The 13,347-nt window shown below is 65.8% G+C and overlaps 1 protein-coding gene across 1 annotated transcript in view; it reads left to right on the top strand.

Annotated features, from left to right (window-relative positions):
• MYO18A (myosin XVIIIA) overlaps positions 1-13,347 on the top strand; it is a 107,674-nt gene that overhangs the window by 65,004 nt on the left and 29,323 nt on the right. The window contains exons 15-24 of the mRNA XM_065418129.1: positions 982-1,123; positions 2,018-2,177; positions 3,424-3,610; positions 4,441-4,678; positions 7,097-7,206; positions 8,774-8,839; positions 11,272-11,400; positions 12,288-12,431; positions 12,898-12,987; positions 13,197-13,316. Of these exons, the coding sequence (XP_065274201.1) occupies positions 982-1,123; positions 2,018-2,177; positions 3,424-3,610; positions 4,441-4,678; positions 7,097-7,206; positions 8,774-8,839; positions 11,272-11,400; positions 12,288-12,431; positions 12,898-12,987; positions 13,197-13,316 (1,386 nt within the window). The remainder of the gene's footprint in view (positions 1-981; positions 1,124-2,017; positions 2,178-3,423; positions 3,611-4,440; positions 4,679-7,096; positions 7,207-8,773; positions 8,840-11,271; positions 11,401-12,287; positions 12,432-12,897; positions 12,988-13,196; positions 13,317-13,347) is intronic.

The raw sequence follows: 13,347 nt of genomic DNA, 5'->3' as shown, positions 1-13,347 counted from the left end.
AGGCCCAGTGTCACTTCCGGCTCTAAGAGCTTCCCCTTGAGAAAAGGCCCAACGGGGTTTCAATGGGCAGGACCAGGGCTTGGCATCAGCGGGAAGACGCAGTCTGCCTGGGGCGCGCTGGCACCATGGGGCCAGAATGGGAGCGACAGGCTTGCCAAGGAGAAAGAGGGCAGCCAGGCTGATCCTCAGGGTGGCAGTGGCAGGGGGACCTTACTGTGTAGCCTGGCTTGCGGTGCAGGAGCGCCAGGCGGCAGGGTGGTCAGCTGTGTTAGCAGCCCTGCCCGCCGGCCCAGCGGGCACTCGGGGAAGTGACTCTCCCTGCACGGAGATCTTGCCACAGGCTCAATAGGAAACGCCATAAAGTGGTAAAGGAGTGAAATGAATGCAGGCCCAGGACAGTGAGGCACCCAGGGGTGCATGCCATCGAGTAACACTGAGCCCACGGGAACCGAGCGCCCCCTGCCTGCAGGGCGGGAATTGCCTTCCTGGAGTAACCCGAGTGGCTTCACCCTGCGCCCAGGCCCGTGCGTGCAGAGATTGACAGAGGCAGGGAGGGCCTCGGTCCCTCGCCCTGCTACCCGGTGAGAAGCCAGGGAAGCAGCCAGCGGCAGAGTGGGAGAGCGGGGGCCTGAGATGGGGTGGGTGCATCTCGCTGAGCTCTGCGCGGTGGATTTGCCTGTCGGTGGCTGGTGCGAACGCTCCTGGCTGACGTGTTTTACTGGCTCGGGTATTAAGTATTGATTCTTTCTCTGCAAAGAATCTATTAAGTGTTACTCAGAGCGAGGGGTTGCCACTCGCTCTGACTGGTCCCGGGGAACGTGTCCCAGACTCCCGTAGGGCTGGGGCTAGGACAGATCTCTCCCTCTCTGGGGGCTCTCGGCCCAGGGCATACCGGGGCGCATGCTGCCAGTCCCCGCGTGCCCAGCAGGTGGGGAGCAGACACGCTTCGGGTGATGCGTGCGGTTGGGACCGTCTCTGCAGGTGCGCTCCTTGGCCCGCACGGATGAGGCCCGTGGGCTCCTGTGGCTGCTGGAGGAGGAGGCTTTGCAGCCTGCGGGAAACGAGGACACGCTGCTGGAACGGCTCTTCGCCTACTACGGGCCCCAGGAGGGAGATAAGAAAGGTAAGGGGGGAGCCAGCCCTCCGCAGGCCCAGCCAGGCCCTCTGCGCTCTTCCCCTCCCCACTCCTGGCTCGTGCCGAAGTGAGGCTTTCAGTCCAGTTGTGTCCTTTGTACAGGAAACGTATAATGCGTGTGGCCTGTGTGTGCCAGGAGCCATGGCCCAGGGGCCCCGCAGGCTCAGGGGGAGGGCCATGCACCCCTCCAGGGGAGGGTGGGGCACCTGGGCAGGAGATGGGGAGGGGAGGCTCCTGTCCTGTGCACAGGGCTGCTCTCCAGCTCTGGCAGCTCAGCCTGGGGGGGTGTTCGGTGCTGCTCACCCCAGGCTCGTGCTGCAGGGCTAGCAATAGCCGACGGTGTACGGGCTCGGGCTGGAGACCCGGGGAGGGGCCCCGAGCCCGAGCGGACACGTCTGCGCCCCGCAGCATGAGCCCGAATCCGTTGACCTGGGCGCTGAGACTCGCTGGCACGGAGTTTTAGCCTCTGTTTCCTCGTGTGTGAGCTTTGCCAGGGCTCTTGTGCGAAGTTCCCTGTAAGCTGCGCGGCCGCACAGCAGCCTAATGAGTGCCGCAAACCCGCCCGGGGACCGGCCACTCCCCCAGCCCCCACCTAACTCAGCCCCCAACCTGCCGGGGGCGCCCCTCCCCGGGCCCCAACTCAGCCTGTGGCCTGGACCTGCCGAGGTGGCGTGGCCGGAGCAGCTCTCCCCCGGCCCAGACCTGCTGGGGCCAGGGGAGGGGTGCCTATCCTGCCACCCCGGAGATCCTATGGCCTCCATATTGGTGCACATGGGTGGGACAGACTCGAGGGAGCACTGCTCTTGTGCCGCATTGGCCCAGGACAGGGGATCTCTGGCCCCGCTGGGGACCGGTTCGCTAATGGGGTTTCTGTCCCTACAGGCCACAGCCCGTTACTCCGAAGCGACAAGCCTCGCCATTTCTTCCTGGGTCACAGCTACGGCACCAACTGGGTGGAGTACGACGCCACAGGCTGGCTGCATTATGTCCGGCAGAACCCAGCGTCTCAGAACGCCGCAGCTGTCCTGCAGGACTCTCAGAAGTAAGCAGCGGCTGTGCAGTAAGAGGCTCCGGCTGGGGGAAGGGCCTGGGGTCGGCGGGCACAAGACACGGCCCCAGGGAGGGGGGAGGCTGGCGTGGCTGCTCTGCTGGGGTGGTTCACACTCTTTGAAAGGCGAAATCTTAATTTCCAGTCCCCCAGGAGCAGCTGCTGAGCAGGGGTGGCTGGGCGCTGGTCCATGCCCTGGCAGCCGGGCAGGGGAGAAACAGCCTCTTTCTTTTGAGCAACGTGGTTGCAGGGGCTGGGTGACCTCTCAGGCCCCGTTCCACCGTTCTGCCCCCCTGGCTGGGTCACGCTGCGGGCTGCGGGCAGTGGGCTGCGGGCTGGGAATGGCATGGCCTCTCGCCACAGACTGCGCGTGGTGTGGCACATGGGCTGTGGTCCTGAGCCACGCCGGGCTCTACAGTGCTGGTTTAGAGGGCCCCAGGAGGCTCTCTGGTTTCGCTGCAAACCTGTGAATTACGCATCTCTGCCTCAGGGCTGGTGACCCGTGTGTTCCCATCCCTGCCAGGCATCCATGCCTGTGATGTCCCAGTGCCGCGCTGCTCGCCTCGGGGTCTGTGGAGCTGAGCCAGCAGCGAGAGCAGTGAGATGATCCTGCCAGGGACAGCTAGGGGAAGAGTTAGCATGCCTGAGCTGTCTCTCCCATGGGAGGTGTGCGCAGTGCTGCCGGGGCCCAAGCCTCTGCTTCCAGCCCTGTCCGGCGTCTGGCCTGCGGAGGGATTTCTCTGCATCGTCAGCGCAGGGGCTCCCCTGACCCTACTGCCAGTGCCTGAGGCAGACAGTGCAGGCGGCGGTCACCATGTTTAAATCTTCCGGAGGTGTCTGTCAGCCCCCCTTCCGAGCACCTGTGCAGATGCCTCTCTGCCGGCTTTGTGCCTTTCCCGGTGGGGTTGCTGCTGCCTGCCCCCCGAGTGTGTGGTGGGACTCCAGCCGCGCAGTTCTGCTCACATGTGGCCCAGGCTCCCCGCTCAGCTGGGGGCCGAGGGTTATGGGTGCTAACGTGCACTCCCTCGGCCGACCCAGAACAAACAGGAGGTCGTACACTGACCGTGGCTACACACACACACATTCCCGCACTCCCCAGAGCAGGTGAGACCCTGGCGCTGAGCCCTGTGCGGTGCCCAGGAATGGCCACGCCCAGCCTGCTGTAGCTGTGGCATCACCTCCTGGGGCCATGGCAGGGAAAGGCGTGGGGCGGCTGATCACCTTCTCTCTCTGATGTCAGGAAAATCATCAGCAGCCTGTTTATGGGCCGGGCGGGTACGGCCATGGTGCTGTCGGGCTCCATCGCCGGCTTGGAAGGCGGGTCCCAGCTGGCCCTGCGCAGGGCCACCAGCATGCGCAAGACCTTCACCACAGGGGTGGCAGCGGTGAAGAAGAAGTCACTGTGCATTCAGATCAAGCTGCAAGTGGTGAGTGAGTGAGAGCCTGCGCCCATGACCCCTCCCTGCTCCCAGGGGCCAGGCCCCGTTCTCCCACAGGCGGGCAACAGCCAGGGACGGAGCTAGGAGCCCGCGGGAATCCCTGCGCCCAGCCGTTTGCCCTAAGCACTGGCCCACCCATTTCGCTGCCCCGCTGCTTTATATTGGCTTTGCCGGTCACACCGTCCCTTGCTCGCACACGTCGGTTTGCACTGCTCACAGGCATTGCTCCTGGGCCTGGCTGCAGGAGGCAACGCCGAAGTGACCTGCCCAAATAGCCAGGCCGTGGGTGCCCGTCTCCCCCTTCTCCTGCTGGCAGGGCTCCCTTTGTCCCCCCACCCTCGCTGCACACCTGTGCCCGCGGGCCCTGGAGGGGTGGTGTTCCCCTCTGCCATCTGGTCCATTCCCATTCACTGGGACAGCCTCTGTCGCATGCCCCAGCAGCCTTGGCAGCAGGTACCGGGGTCCCTGCAGGATCTGGGCTGGACCCAGCATCTGCCATTTGTGCTGTGTGCGCAGGGTTAGACAGCGAGCGACTGGCTGCTCAGCCCCAGTGCAGAGACGTGGGAGCCGGGGGGTAACGCCACTGGTGGGGTTAGACTGACCCTGCCCCGCAGCCTGACGGCACTAGGCGCTCTGCAGCAAACTCCGGCTGCAGGGGCTTTGCTCTCCCCAGACAAAGCTGCAGGATCATGACTGATCCGAGGGGCAGTTTCTCCTTTTGCCCCAAGGTCCCTCACCCCAGCTTCTGCCACGTCGGGTGAAGGCCGTGCCCGAGCCCCCGGCACGCCCAGGCTGAGCCATCCTCTCCCCGCCCCCAGGATGCTCTGGTTGACACCATCAAGAAGTCGAAGCTCCACTTTGTGCACTGCCTCCTGCCCAAAGCGGAGGGCTGGAGCGGGGACCCCAAGGGGCTGGCGGCGCGGCGCATCAGCAGCAGCGAACTGGACCTGCACGGGGAGCACTGTGAGGCGGGGCTCATGCAGCTTGACGTGCCCCTGCTGAGGGCCCAGGTCAGGGGCTCCCGGCTCCTCGACGCGCTGCGCATGTACCGGCAAGGTTTGTGCTCTCCTCCGGGGCGGCGGGCCCAGGCCTGTTCTGCGGGAGCAATGGGGTGCAGCTCCTGGCAGCGCAGGCAGCCCCAGCACCCAGATCCTAACGAGCGGGCTGGACTTCACTGCGGTATGCACGGGAGGGCCAGGGACGCGAGCAGGGACCCTGTGCCTGTGGGATGCAGAGAGGGGCCCAGGGACTGGTCCTCCAGCACCGCAGGTAATGGGTACTGGCGCGTGGTGAGTCCCACCGCTGCCCATTGCTAGCAGTCAGGGCAGCTGTGCCAGGGTGGGCGCTGCCCTCAGGGACCAGGGAAGCCAGATGGGAATTTTCTGAGCTGTGGACAATGAAGAGGTGGCAAATCCCTTAACTGGATTCCAGGCTAAATACTGGGGCGTTCCCTTCCTCCCCCCAGGAAGGAGGCATGTAACTCTCACCTTGCTTGTAAGCCAGGCACCCAATGGGGCCCAGCTCAGTTCCTAGGGGGCAGGGGCCCACATCACAGCAGGGGGCCAGTTAATGCCGGGGGCAGCCTTGGCAAAGGCGCTAAGAACTGACCTGGCTCCTGGAGAACAAGCTCCTTTTTATCCCTGGAGACAGCAGGTCACGCTCATGGGTCTGCCCCTGTAACCTCCCAGGAGAGCTACCTTCCGGGCGAACAGCCCACCTGCCCTGTGCCGCAGACAGGCCTGGGGGGCTGAGCCCCACTCCCGGAGAGCAGTGCCTGCTCCTGCCTCCCAAACCACAGAGCACAAGAGAACTCTGGGCCATGTGGGAGGCGCTCTGAGGTCACGGTGCGGGGCAGCAGAGGAGTGCGGGTGACCAGCGCTGCTCCCCTGGCTGTGCCTGCTCTCTGGAGAGAGGCCTTCGCTCTCCAGGGCTCTCCGCCCCTTTCCCTAATTACGAAACGGGCTACAACTGGTCAGTGCTGACTCTGCAGGTGGGCTGCTCCCTGCTCTGCCGGGGAGAGAATGAGACCTCATCTATTGATCAGCACAGACACCCTGCCCTGGAGTTGGTGTTTATTATTTCAAAGCCAGATTACTGCTCTGAACCAAAATCAATGCGGCTCGCACAGCCCGGGATCGATGGCCCGCGGCCGCCTGGGCTGTGCTAGGCTCAGCGCCCCATCGATAGCGCCGATGATGAATTAAGATGTGAAGCATCAACTCCGCTATCTTTGCACATCAATTTAATTACAGTCCAGGGACAGTCCAGAGCAGGGTCTGTTCATAAGATCCCTGGTCACTTGATCCAGTTACACACACTCGCCTCAGCCCTGTCCCAAGTCAGGTGGTCGGCTGGTTTCTCTCCGGAGCTGGCAGAAAGCCACAACCAATGTTGCCAAGCATGGGCTGCGTAAAACCACCTTTGAGAAACAGCCAGGCTCCGGCAGCTGTTGGGGTGGCATGGCTGGCTGGTGCCTGCCCCTGCCGAGTGGCTGGGCGTGGACACGTTCACCAGCATGCTGTGCGAGGTGCCGGTGCGCTCCGCGGGGATAACACCCTGTGTGCCACGCCAGCCCTCCTGCGGCTCTGTCCAGTGACTCGGGAGAGGGGCCTCCCTCCCCAGTGCCGGCCCTGCCTCGCCTTGCGGGACTTCAACGAGCTGCTGGAGTCACAGCAGGAGACGCTGCATCTCCAGGCGCTCACCTGCCTCTTGCCCTAGGACTGCAATGGGGCCCCTCACCCTCCGCAACGGCAAGGACTTGCCTGGGTGGCTCTGTGCTGCTCTGAAACAGCTGCTAGGTCCCACTCCACAGGTGGCTGCACTTCAGTGGCTATGTGTAGTTTAGCCCTCCGTTCCCCTCCCTGCCGCTGGCCTTTCCGCAGGAAATGAGCCCATTGGGCCACATCCCGCCTGGTGGGCTCCGGGCAGGGCGCTCCCCTCGCGCTGGGGTGCACGGCAGGGTGCTCCCAAAAGCCAGCGCCCGCTGCAGCCGTGTGCCTGAGCCTTGGCTGGCAGAGGGCTGGGTAAGAGGCGCAGTCTGGAGAGCCAGTGTGTGGATGTCCTGGGTGGGTGGCCCTGCGTGCTGGGCATGGGGGGGTCTCTGCATCTCCTGCGTCCTGCCCAAGATGCTGCCAGACTGTCCCTGCACCGCGAGGCCTGGGGAGGGGCAAGCCCAGAGCCTCTGGAGGGCGAGGGCTCCAGGCAGGCAGGATCTTCCCCTGGGCTTCATAGCCCAGCTGGCTCCCCCCAGTGCCTTGTGGCAGCGGGACATAGGAATTGCTTCCCATGCTCAGGGGCTCCAGGTGGGGCTGCTGTCCTCGCGCACCTCTGCGGGCTGGTGCTGGGTGAGTCGGAGCTGGGAGGGGCAGCCTGTGCACACCACCACCACCAGCTCCGTCCTGTAGGCTCCTGAGTCTCTGCCCTCCTGCGCCAGGGGCCAAGGCACATGCCCGCTCTCCTGTGCTCTGCCCCCAGGTTACCCGGATCACATGGTCTTCTCGGAGTTCCGGCGGCGCTTCGACGTTCTGGCCCCTCACCTGACCAAGAAACATGGGCGGAATTACATCGTCACGGACGAGAAACGGGTGCGTGTCGGAGCGGGCAGGCCGCGTGTTGGCAGTGCCCAGATCACTGTGCCAGGTGCTGCCTGCCCCGAAGAGCTCGCCGCAGGCATGGGGCGGGTGGGGAAATGGAGACTGAGATGGGCAGTGACTTGCCCAAAGGCAGAGCTGGGCATAGAGCCCAGCTCTTCTGAGGGCCAGGCAGTGCTCTCTGCCCGGGCCATGCTGCCCCCGGAAGTGCCCATGCTAGAGAATGGTGAGAGGAGTGCCCCCGGAGCCTAGTGTAGCCGGGGCAACTTCCCTTCAGCTGAGAAAGGGAGCCTGCTGCAGCCGACCCTCCTCTTTTGAAGAGCTCCTGCAGCTGGCGTGTGCCCCTGCTCCTCTCTGTTCCCGGCAAGTGGCATGTAGTTTGTCATGGCTCCCCATGGCCCCTGCGCTAGGTGCTGGATGGGGACGTGGGAAGGGCCGGAGCCCCCCAAGGAGCTGTCGGTGGCTGTGGCAGGGAGACAGTCTGTGTACAGTGCTGCAGCCGAGGATGGAGAGGGACAGGTCATGCAGCGAGTGGTGTGGCCAGGGGGCTTAGAGTGGTGGGGTTCCCGCTGCTGTGAGACCAGGCAGGGCCTTGTACACAGAGTGGCTTTGCTGTCACAGAGCCCCCAGGAGCGCAGCGCAGCGTGTTTCACAGAGTGGGGAGCTGGCTCTTCCGCACTGGGCATTGGTGCTGGTCGCGCTCTGCGGGGGAGAGGACTGATCCCATGGGCTGGGTTTTGCTGGGGGCTCCCCATTGGCCTGAGCCCAGCCATGCAGCCTGGCAAGGACCTTCCGCCCTCGCAGGGGGAGTCTAGCTGGCGGCATGGCTGACGCCCGGCCGGGAGAGGGCTCTAGCCAGTGACGGGAACGCAGGACGGAGCCGCGTGAAGCGTCTGGTCTGGTTGCTGCGCTCTGGTCCCCAGCGAGGGCCATGTTTCCTGCTTCACCGCTAAGCACTGGGCGAGTGTTGAACCCAGCAGGCAGCCTGCCAGGACCGCGTAGGCAGGTTGCGGAAGGGGGGGCAGGCGGGCAGCCCCTCTCCAGCCCTTGCCTACCATGTAGTGTGTCCCGTGGCCAGGCTGGCTGGTGGCTGGGCGCTGGCTGCGTGGGCAGCGGGGAAGCTGAGCGATGCGCTGAGTGCAGCGTGGGATGGGGACCAGGAGGCCAGGCAGCTCCAGGAGACAAAGGCTTCCTTGACTAGCCGTGACCTCCTCCTCCTCCCCCTAGAAGAGCACGTGGGACCTGGGGCTGGGACGGCGCTCGCTGCACCTCGGAGCTGGCAGCACGTGCCTGCTTGGGGAGCAAGCAGCTCTCCCTGGAGACAGCCCGTGTGGCACGCTGGCTGGGCGTGCGAGAGGGAGTCCCCTGAGTGCAGAGGGCACGTGCCCTGCTGGGGGGATAGGGGCGTGTCTGCTGCCCTCTGCGTTCGGTGCCCCTTTGCTCTCAGCAGGGCTCGTTAGCAGTGCCAAGCTCTAGCTCAGCGAGCGCGGCCAGGCGCTCCCGCCACGCCTCCCTGCAGCTGAGCCGCCCGCCCCAACGCTGACTCCCCCTGTCCCTGCAGGCTGTGGAAGAGCTCCTGGAATCGCTGGACCTCGAGAAGAGCAGTTACCACATGGGCCTGAGCCGGGTAAGCCTCCGGGCATTCCTGCCATTCCCAGCCAGCCCTCGGGGACCGTCCCGGGCTCTGCGTAGCCCCTCGCCCCAGTGAGGCCCCTCGGGGAGGTGAAACCAGTCACAAACACGCTGTACAATGCACCTCTGGGGCCCCCGGCCATGGTGCGTGCTGGGGGATCGCAGCAGAGCCGGGGCCAGGCTGACAGCACTTCAGAGCCAGTCACATTCCCAGCAGACTGGGCCAAGTCCCTGTGGGCACCTGGCACCGACACAAACGCATTGCTCCCTCTGCAGAGCCGCGCCCAGGCAGGCCGGCTCGCTGCGCCTCCTCCTGGCCACTCAGCCCAGGCTGCTTCCCGGAACCTCGTGTGGTGGCTGGGCCGTTGGGCACCTTGCCGGGGACACAGGCTGCAGCCCTGAGGCGTCTGTGTCTCTCACCCATGTCCCATCGGTGGCCCCCAGCATGGGGCTGGGGTTGTGGGGAGGGCTGCTTGGCCCTGGGACCTTGTCTCCCCCCCCCCCCTTGCTCTGGCAGTGGCACCGGGGAGCATGTGAGTTGGGTTGCAGCATACTGAGAGCAGCAGAGGATCTCTGCTTGGCCCTGGGGGCGTGGGGTGCTGCTCGCTCTCACCCCCAGCTCTGAGTGTCTGAGCACGGGGATGGGGGGGGCCACGAAGCAGCCATCTCGCCCCAGAGCCGAGTCATGCAAGCGCTCAGGCCCCAGCATTCACAGCGGCAGCTCAGACACCTACGAGCCCCCCTGGGGCCTAGCATCCCTCTCCCCTGCCCTGCTCCCCAGACCCGTGAGGTCAGTGCAGGGGGGGGGGAGCAGGGGATTCTCGGGGTGCATTGCTCTGGGCACAGCCTGGGGCAGATGCAGCCCGGTGGGAGCGTGGCCTGTCTGGAGGGGTCAGGCTGGCTGAGCGATGCGCTGAGTGCAGTGTGGGAAGGGGGCCGGGAGGCCAGGCAGCTCCAGGAGACAAAGGCTTCCTTGTCTTTCCGGGCGTCGGGCTTCCCCGCGCTGGGTGCTGGGACAGGAGGAGCTGTGTCTGCGTGTCCCGCCCGCGGCATTCCAGGGGGCCGAAGGCGAGCTCTGCCCGGCCGCGGTGCCTGCTGTCCCCCTGGGGCCAGAGAGCCAGCGGCCGGGGGGGGGGGTCTCCCCTGCTCAGGAGCGGGGGACGCTGGAGGGCTGAGCGCCAGGACCACGTGGTATTGAGGCCTGCTCCATGGCACCGACTGCGAGGTGCGACTGGCGTTTCATGCTGCAGGGGCCTCCGTCAGGGACGGGCACCTCTCCCTGGTCTGGGGCGGCACCGCAGACGCAAAGGGCCAGCTAGTCTCCTGGCAGAGGCCAGGCCGCTCTGTGCTGCGTGGCTCATGTGAGAAGACAGCCGGGGCCTTGGAGAGCGTGGGGGTGGAAGTGAACGTCTCACGTTCTCCCAGCCCAGCACCAGGTACCCCCCACCCCGGGTCTGCAGACGGGGCGTCGCAGCCATTGCTGTCAGACAGATGCTTTCGCTCTGCAGTGACTCCTCTGGGTTATTGTTACCTAGGGGTGTCTGGGGCCTGAGCCAGGGGTGATGGGAGACTCTGCGCTGGAGCGAGGTTAGAGGAGTACTGACTGCACTGCCTCTGGCCCGGCCTGGCAGACCAGCCTTCTGCACGCCCCCTGGGGCGGGTTATCGCCCCATCTGCTCCCCAGCCGTCCGTCCCCCCGTCTGTCTGCTCCCCAGCCACAGCAGCACCTGGCCCAAAGCACACAGGTGCCGATCAGGCTCCAGCTGTGGCATTTGCACCCACCTTGTGTAACGGTCGGTGCTGTTAGTCACAGCCCATCTCCAGGGCGCGGCGCCTGCCTGGCCCCAGCGGGAGAGGGGCTGGGGGTGGTCTGGCTGCACATCGTAGCCCAGGGCAGTGGCAGAGGCTGCCTGAAGGCAGCAAGCAGGCAGGGGAGCTGTTCTGTCCGTGAGGCCAGCCAAGCGGGGGTCACTCCTATATCTCTACCTCCAGCTTTGCAGGGCTGGGCCTCTGGGCTCCGGTGGCAGGGGGGCAGCCCAGGGCAGTCTGGTCTCGGGGAGGTGAGCCTGGGGGAGCAGCGCTGCCCAGAGAGGCAGAGGGAGCTGCCTGTCTCCGGTGCAGCTGGCAGTGTGCTGCAGGGAGCAGGGGGGAAGACTGCGCAGCCTCTGGCCTCATGTGCCATGCTGTCACCATGGCGGCTCTGCCTGGTGCTGGCAGCTGCGCGGCTCCCCTCCGCGCTCCGGCTCCCCCACCCATGCTTGGGCCCCTCTGTACACGCGCCTCCTTAGCCTGCCCTGCCTGGGGGCTGCTTGCTCCCCCAAGTGGGCCAGGCTGGCTCGGAGAGTGGCTGATGTGAGAAAAGAGGCACTGAGCTGTACTGCACTGTCTGCCCCCCGGGGCTCTGCTCACTGCTCTCCTCCCCCACAGGTGTTTTTCCGGGCAGGGACCCTGGCCAAGCTTGAGGAGCAGCGAGACGAGCAAACGAGCAAGAACATTGCACTCTTCCAGGCTGCGTGCAGGGGCTTCCTGGCACGCCAGCAGTTCAAGAAGAGAAAGGTATTCAGCAGGGCAGCCCTCCTGCCGCCCCCCCCCATGTCCTCTTCCCGTTTACAGCTGCATGACTTCGCCTAAAATGGGCAGCTCTGCCTTCAGCGCCGCCCCCTCCGAGCTGGGCTTCCCCCGCGGGGGGATCTTGCCTGCGGGGCACCCGCCGCGGAGGAGACGGAGCCGCTCCTGCTCTCCAGTGCGGTCCCAGCGTGCCGGCAGCCGCCCCCCCGTGAGGAGCCGGGCAGGAGGGCTGCGTGGGGGCTGGGGAGGAGGAGGTATCTCCTGCTGGCTTCTGTGCACTCCAGGCTGCAGCCCGCCGGAGCCGGGAGCTGACGTTACGGGTACAAGCTGGCACCCACTGCACTGCAAGGGGGCTGTGTGCGGCTCTGCAGGGCAGCGGCTCTTCCATTAAGATTAAGTAGCTGTGTCAGCTCTTCCTTGTATTACTGAGGGGTCCATAAAGCAGAGCTGGCGGGCGTGTCCGCAGGAGTATCTCTGATGGCTGCGTGGGGCGCGGGGGCAGGGATTCATCCAGCAGTGGAGAAACCAGGTGCAGTTGTTCAAAGGAGGGGGACAGGAGTGGCGCTGCGGGCAGGCAGGGGCTCTCCTTGGAGAGTTTTTAAGGCCCGGCTTGACAAAGCCCTGGCTGGGATGATTTAGTTGGGAATTGGTCCTGCTTTGAGCAGGGGGTTGGACTAGATGACCTCCTGAGGTCCCTTCCAACCCTGATATTCTATGATTCTATGATTCTGCCCCGCCAGGCCCCCAGCAGGCAATGCCTCCCCCTCCCCCCGGGCCAGGGCCCCAGGTCTCCGTGTTCTCCACGGGGGATTGGCTCCCCCGGGGGCAGACACGGTGCAGGGTGGGGCTGCCCTGACCCGGGCTGCTCTCCCCAGGTCCAGGAGCTGGCTATCCGCTGCGTGCAGAAGAACATCAAGAAGAACAAGGGGGTGAAGGACTGGCGCTGGTGGAAGCTCTTCACCATGGTGCGGCCCCTCATCGAGGTGCAGCTGACAGAGGAACAGATCCGGGGCAAAGACGTGCGTAGGACCTCGCAGCCGCTCGGGGAAGGGGAGTGCAAATGGGAAACTGGCCCTTGCCTCCTCCGTGGGGGGGGCACTCCAAGGACGGGTTGGAAAGCGACAGCCTGTCGTAGACCAGGCTGCGGGAAAGGCCGTGCAGAGTGCTCGGCACAGAGAGCCCCAGCCCCCTGCATGTCCCTCCCAGCCCTGGGGGCTCCAGCCCTGCTGGCGTGGGGGGCTCAGACCCCCAAACTGGCATCTGGTATTAACAGCTCAGTTCCTGCAGCCTGGGGGGACCCTGCTGCCCCAGCCCTGGGCTCCCTGCCCCCCCGGACTGGTGACGCCTCCGCATTGCTGCTTGGGGGCCCTGCTGCCCCAGCCCTGGGCTCCCTGCCCCCCCGGACTGGTGACGCCTCCGCATTGCTGCTTGGGGGCCCTGCTGCCCCAGCCCTGGGCTCCCCCCTCATTGCCGTCTCTGCTCCAGGAGGAGATCCAGCAGCTGAAGGGCAGGCTGGAGAAGGTGGAGAGAGAGCGCAACGAGCTGCGGCTGGGCAGCGACCGGCTGGAGAGCAGGGTACGTCCGGCCGGGCACGTGGGCGCGGGGCCAGCTGCTTGCCCCGGCTGGCTGCGTGGCCCGGGGGTGCAGGGCAGAGGGGTGGTTCCCTTTCCTGCTCCCTGTGCAGGCCCCGTGGCCAGGCCCCGCCTCGCTGCGATCCCTGGGCACTGCCCCTTCCCCCCGCCCCAGCCATGGCACCCGCTCAGCCTGGCTCTGCTGATCCCCAGGTGGCAGAGCTGACGGCGGAGCTGACGGACGAGCGGCACACGGGCGAGTCGGCCTCCCAGCTGCTGGATGCGGAGACGGCCGAGCGGCTGCGGGCGGAGAAGGAGATGAAGGATCTGCAGGTGAGCGTCTCTTGTGTCCAAGGGGGGCTGG

The sequence above is a fragment of the Emys orbicularis genome, chromosome 17 (genome assembly GCF_028017835.1).
Source record: "Emys orbicularis isolate rEmyOrb1 chromosome 17, rEmyOrb1.hap1, whole genome shotgun sequence".
In the NCBI taxonomy this organism is placed as follows: Eukaryota; Metazoa; Chordata; order Testudines; family Emydidae; genus Emys; species Emys orbicularis.
Note: the sequence above shows the minus strand (reverse complement) of the source record. Positions and strands in the feature narration are given on the sequence as shown.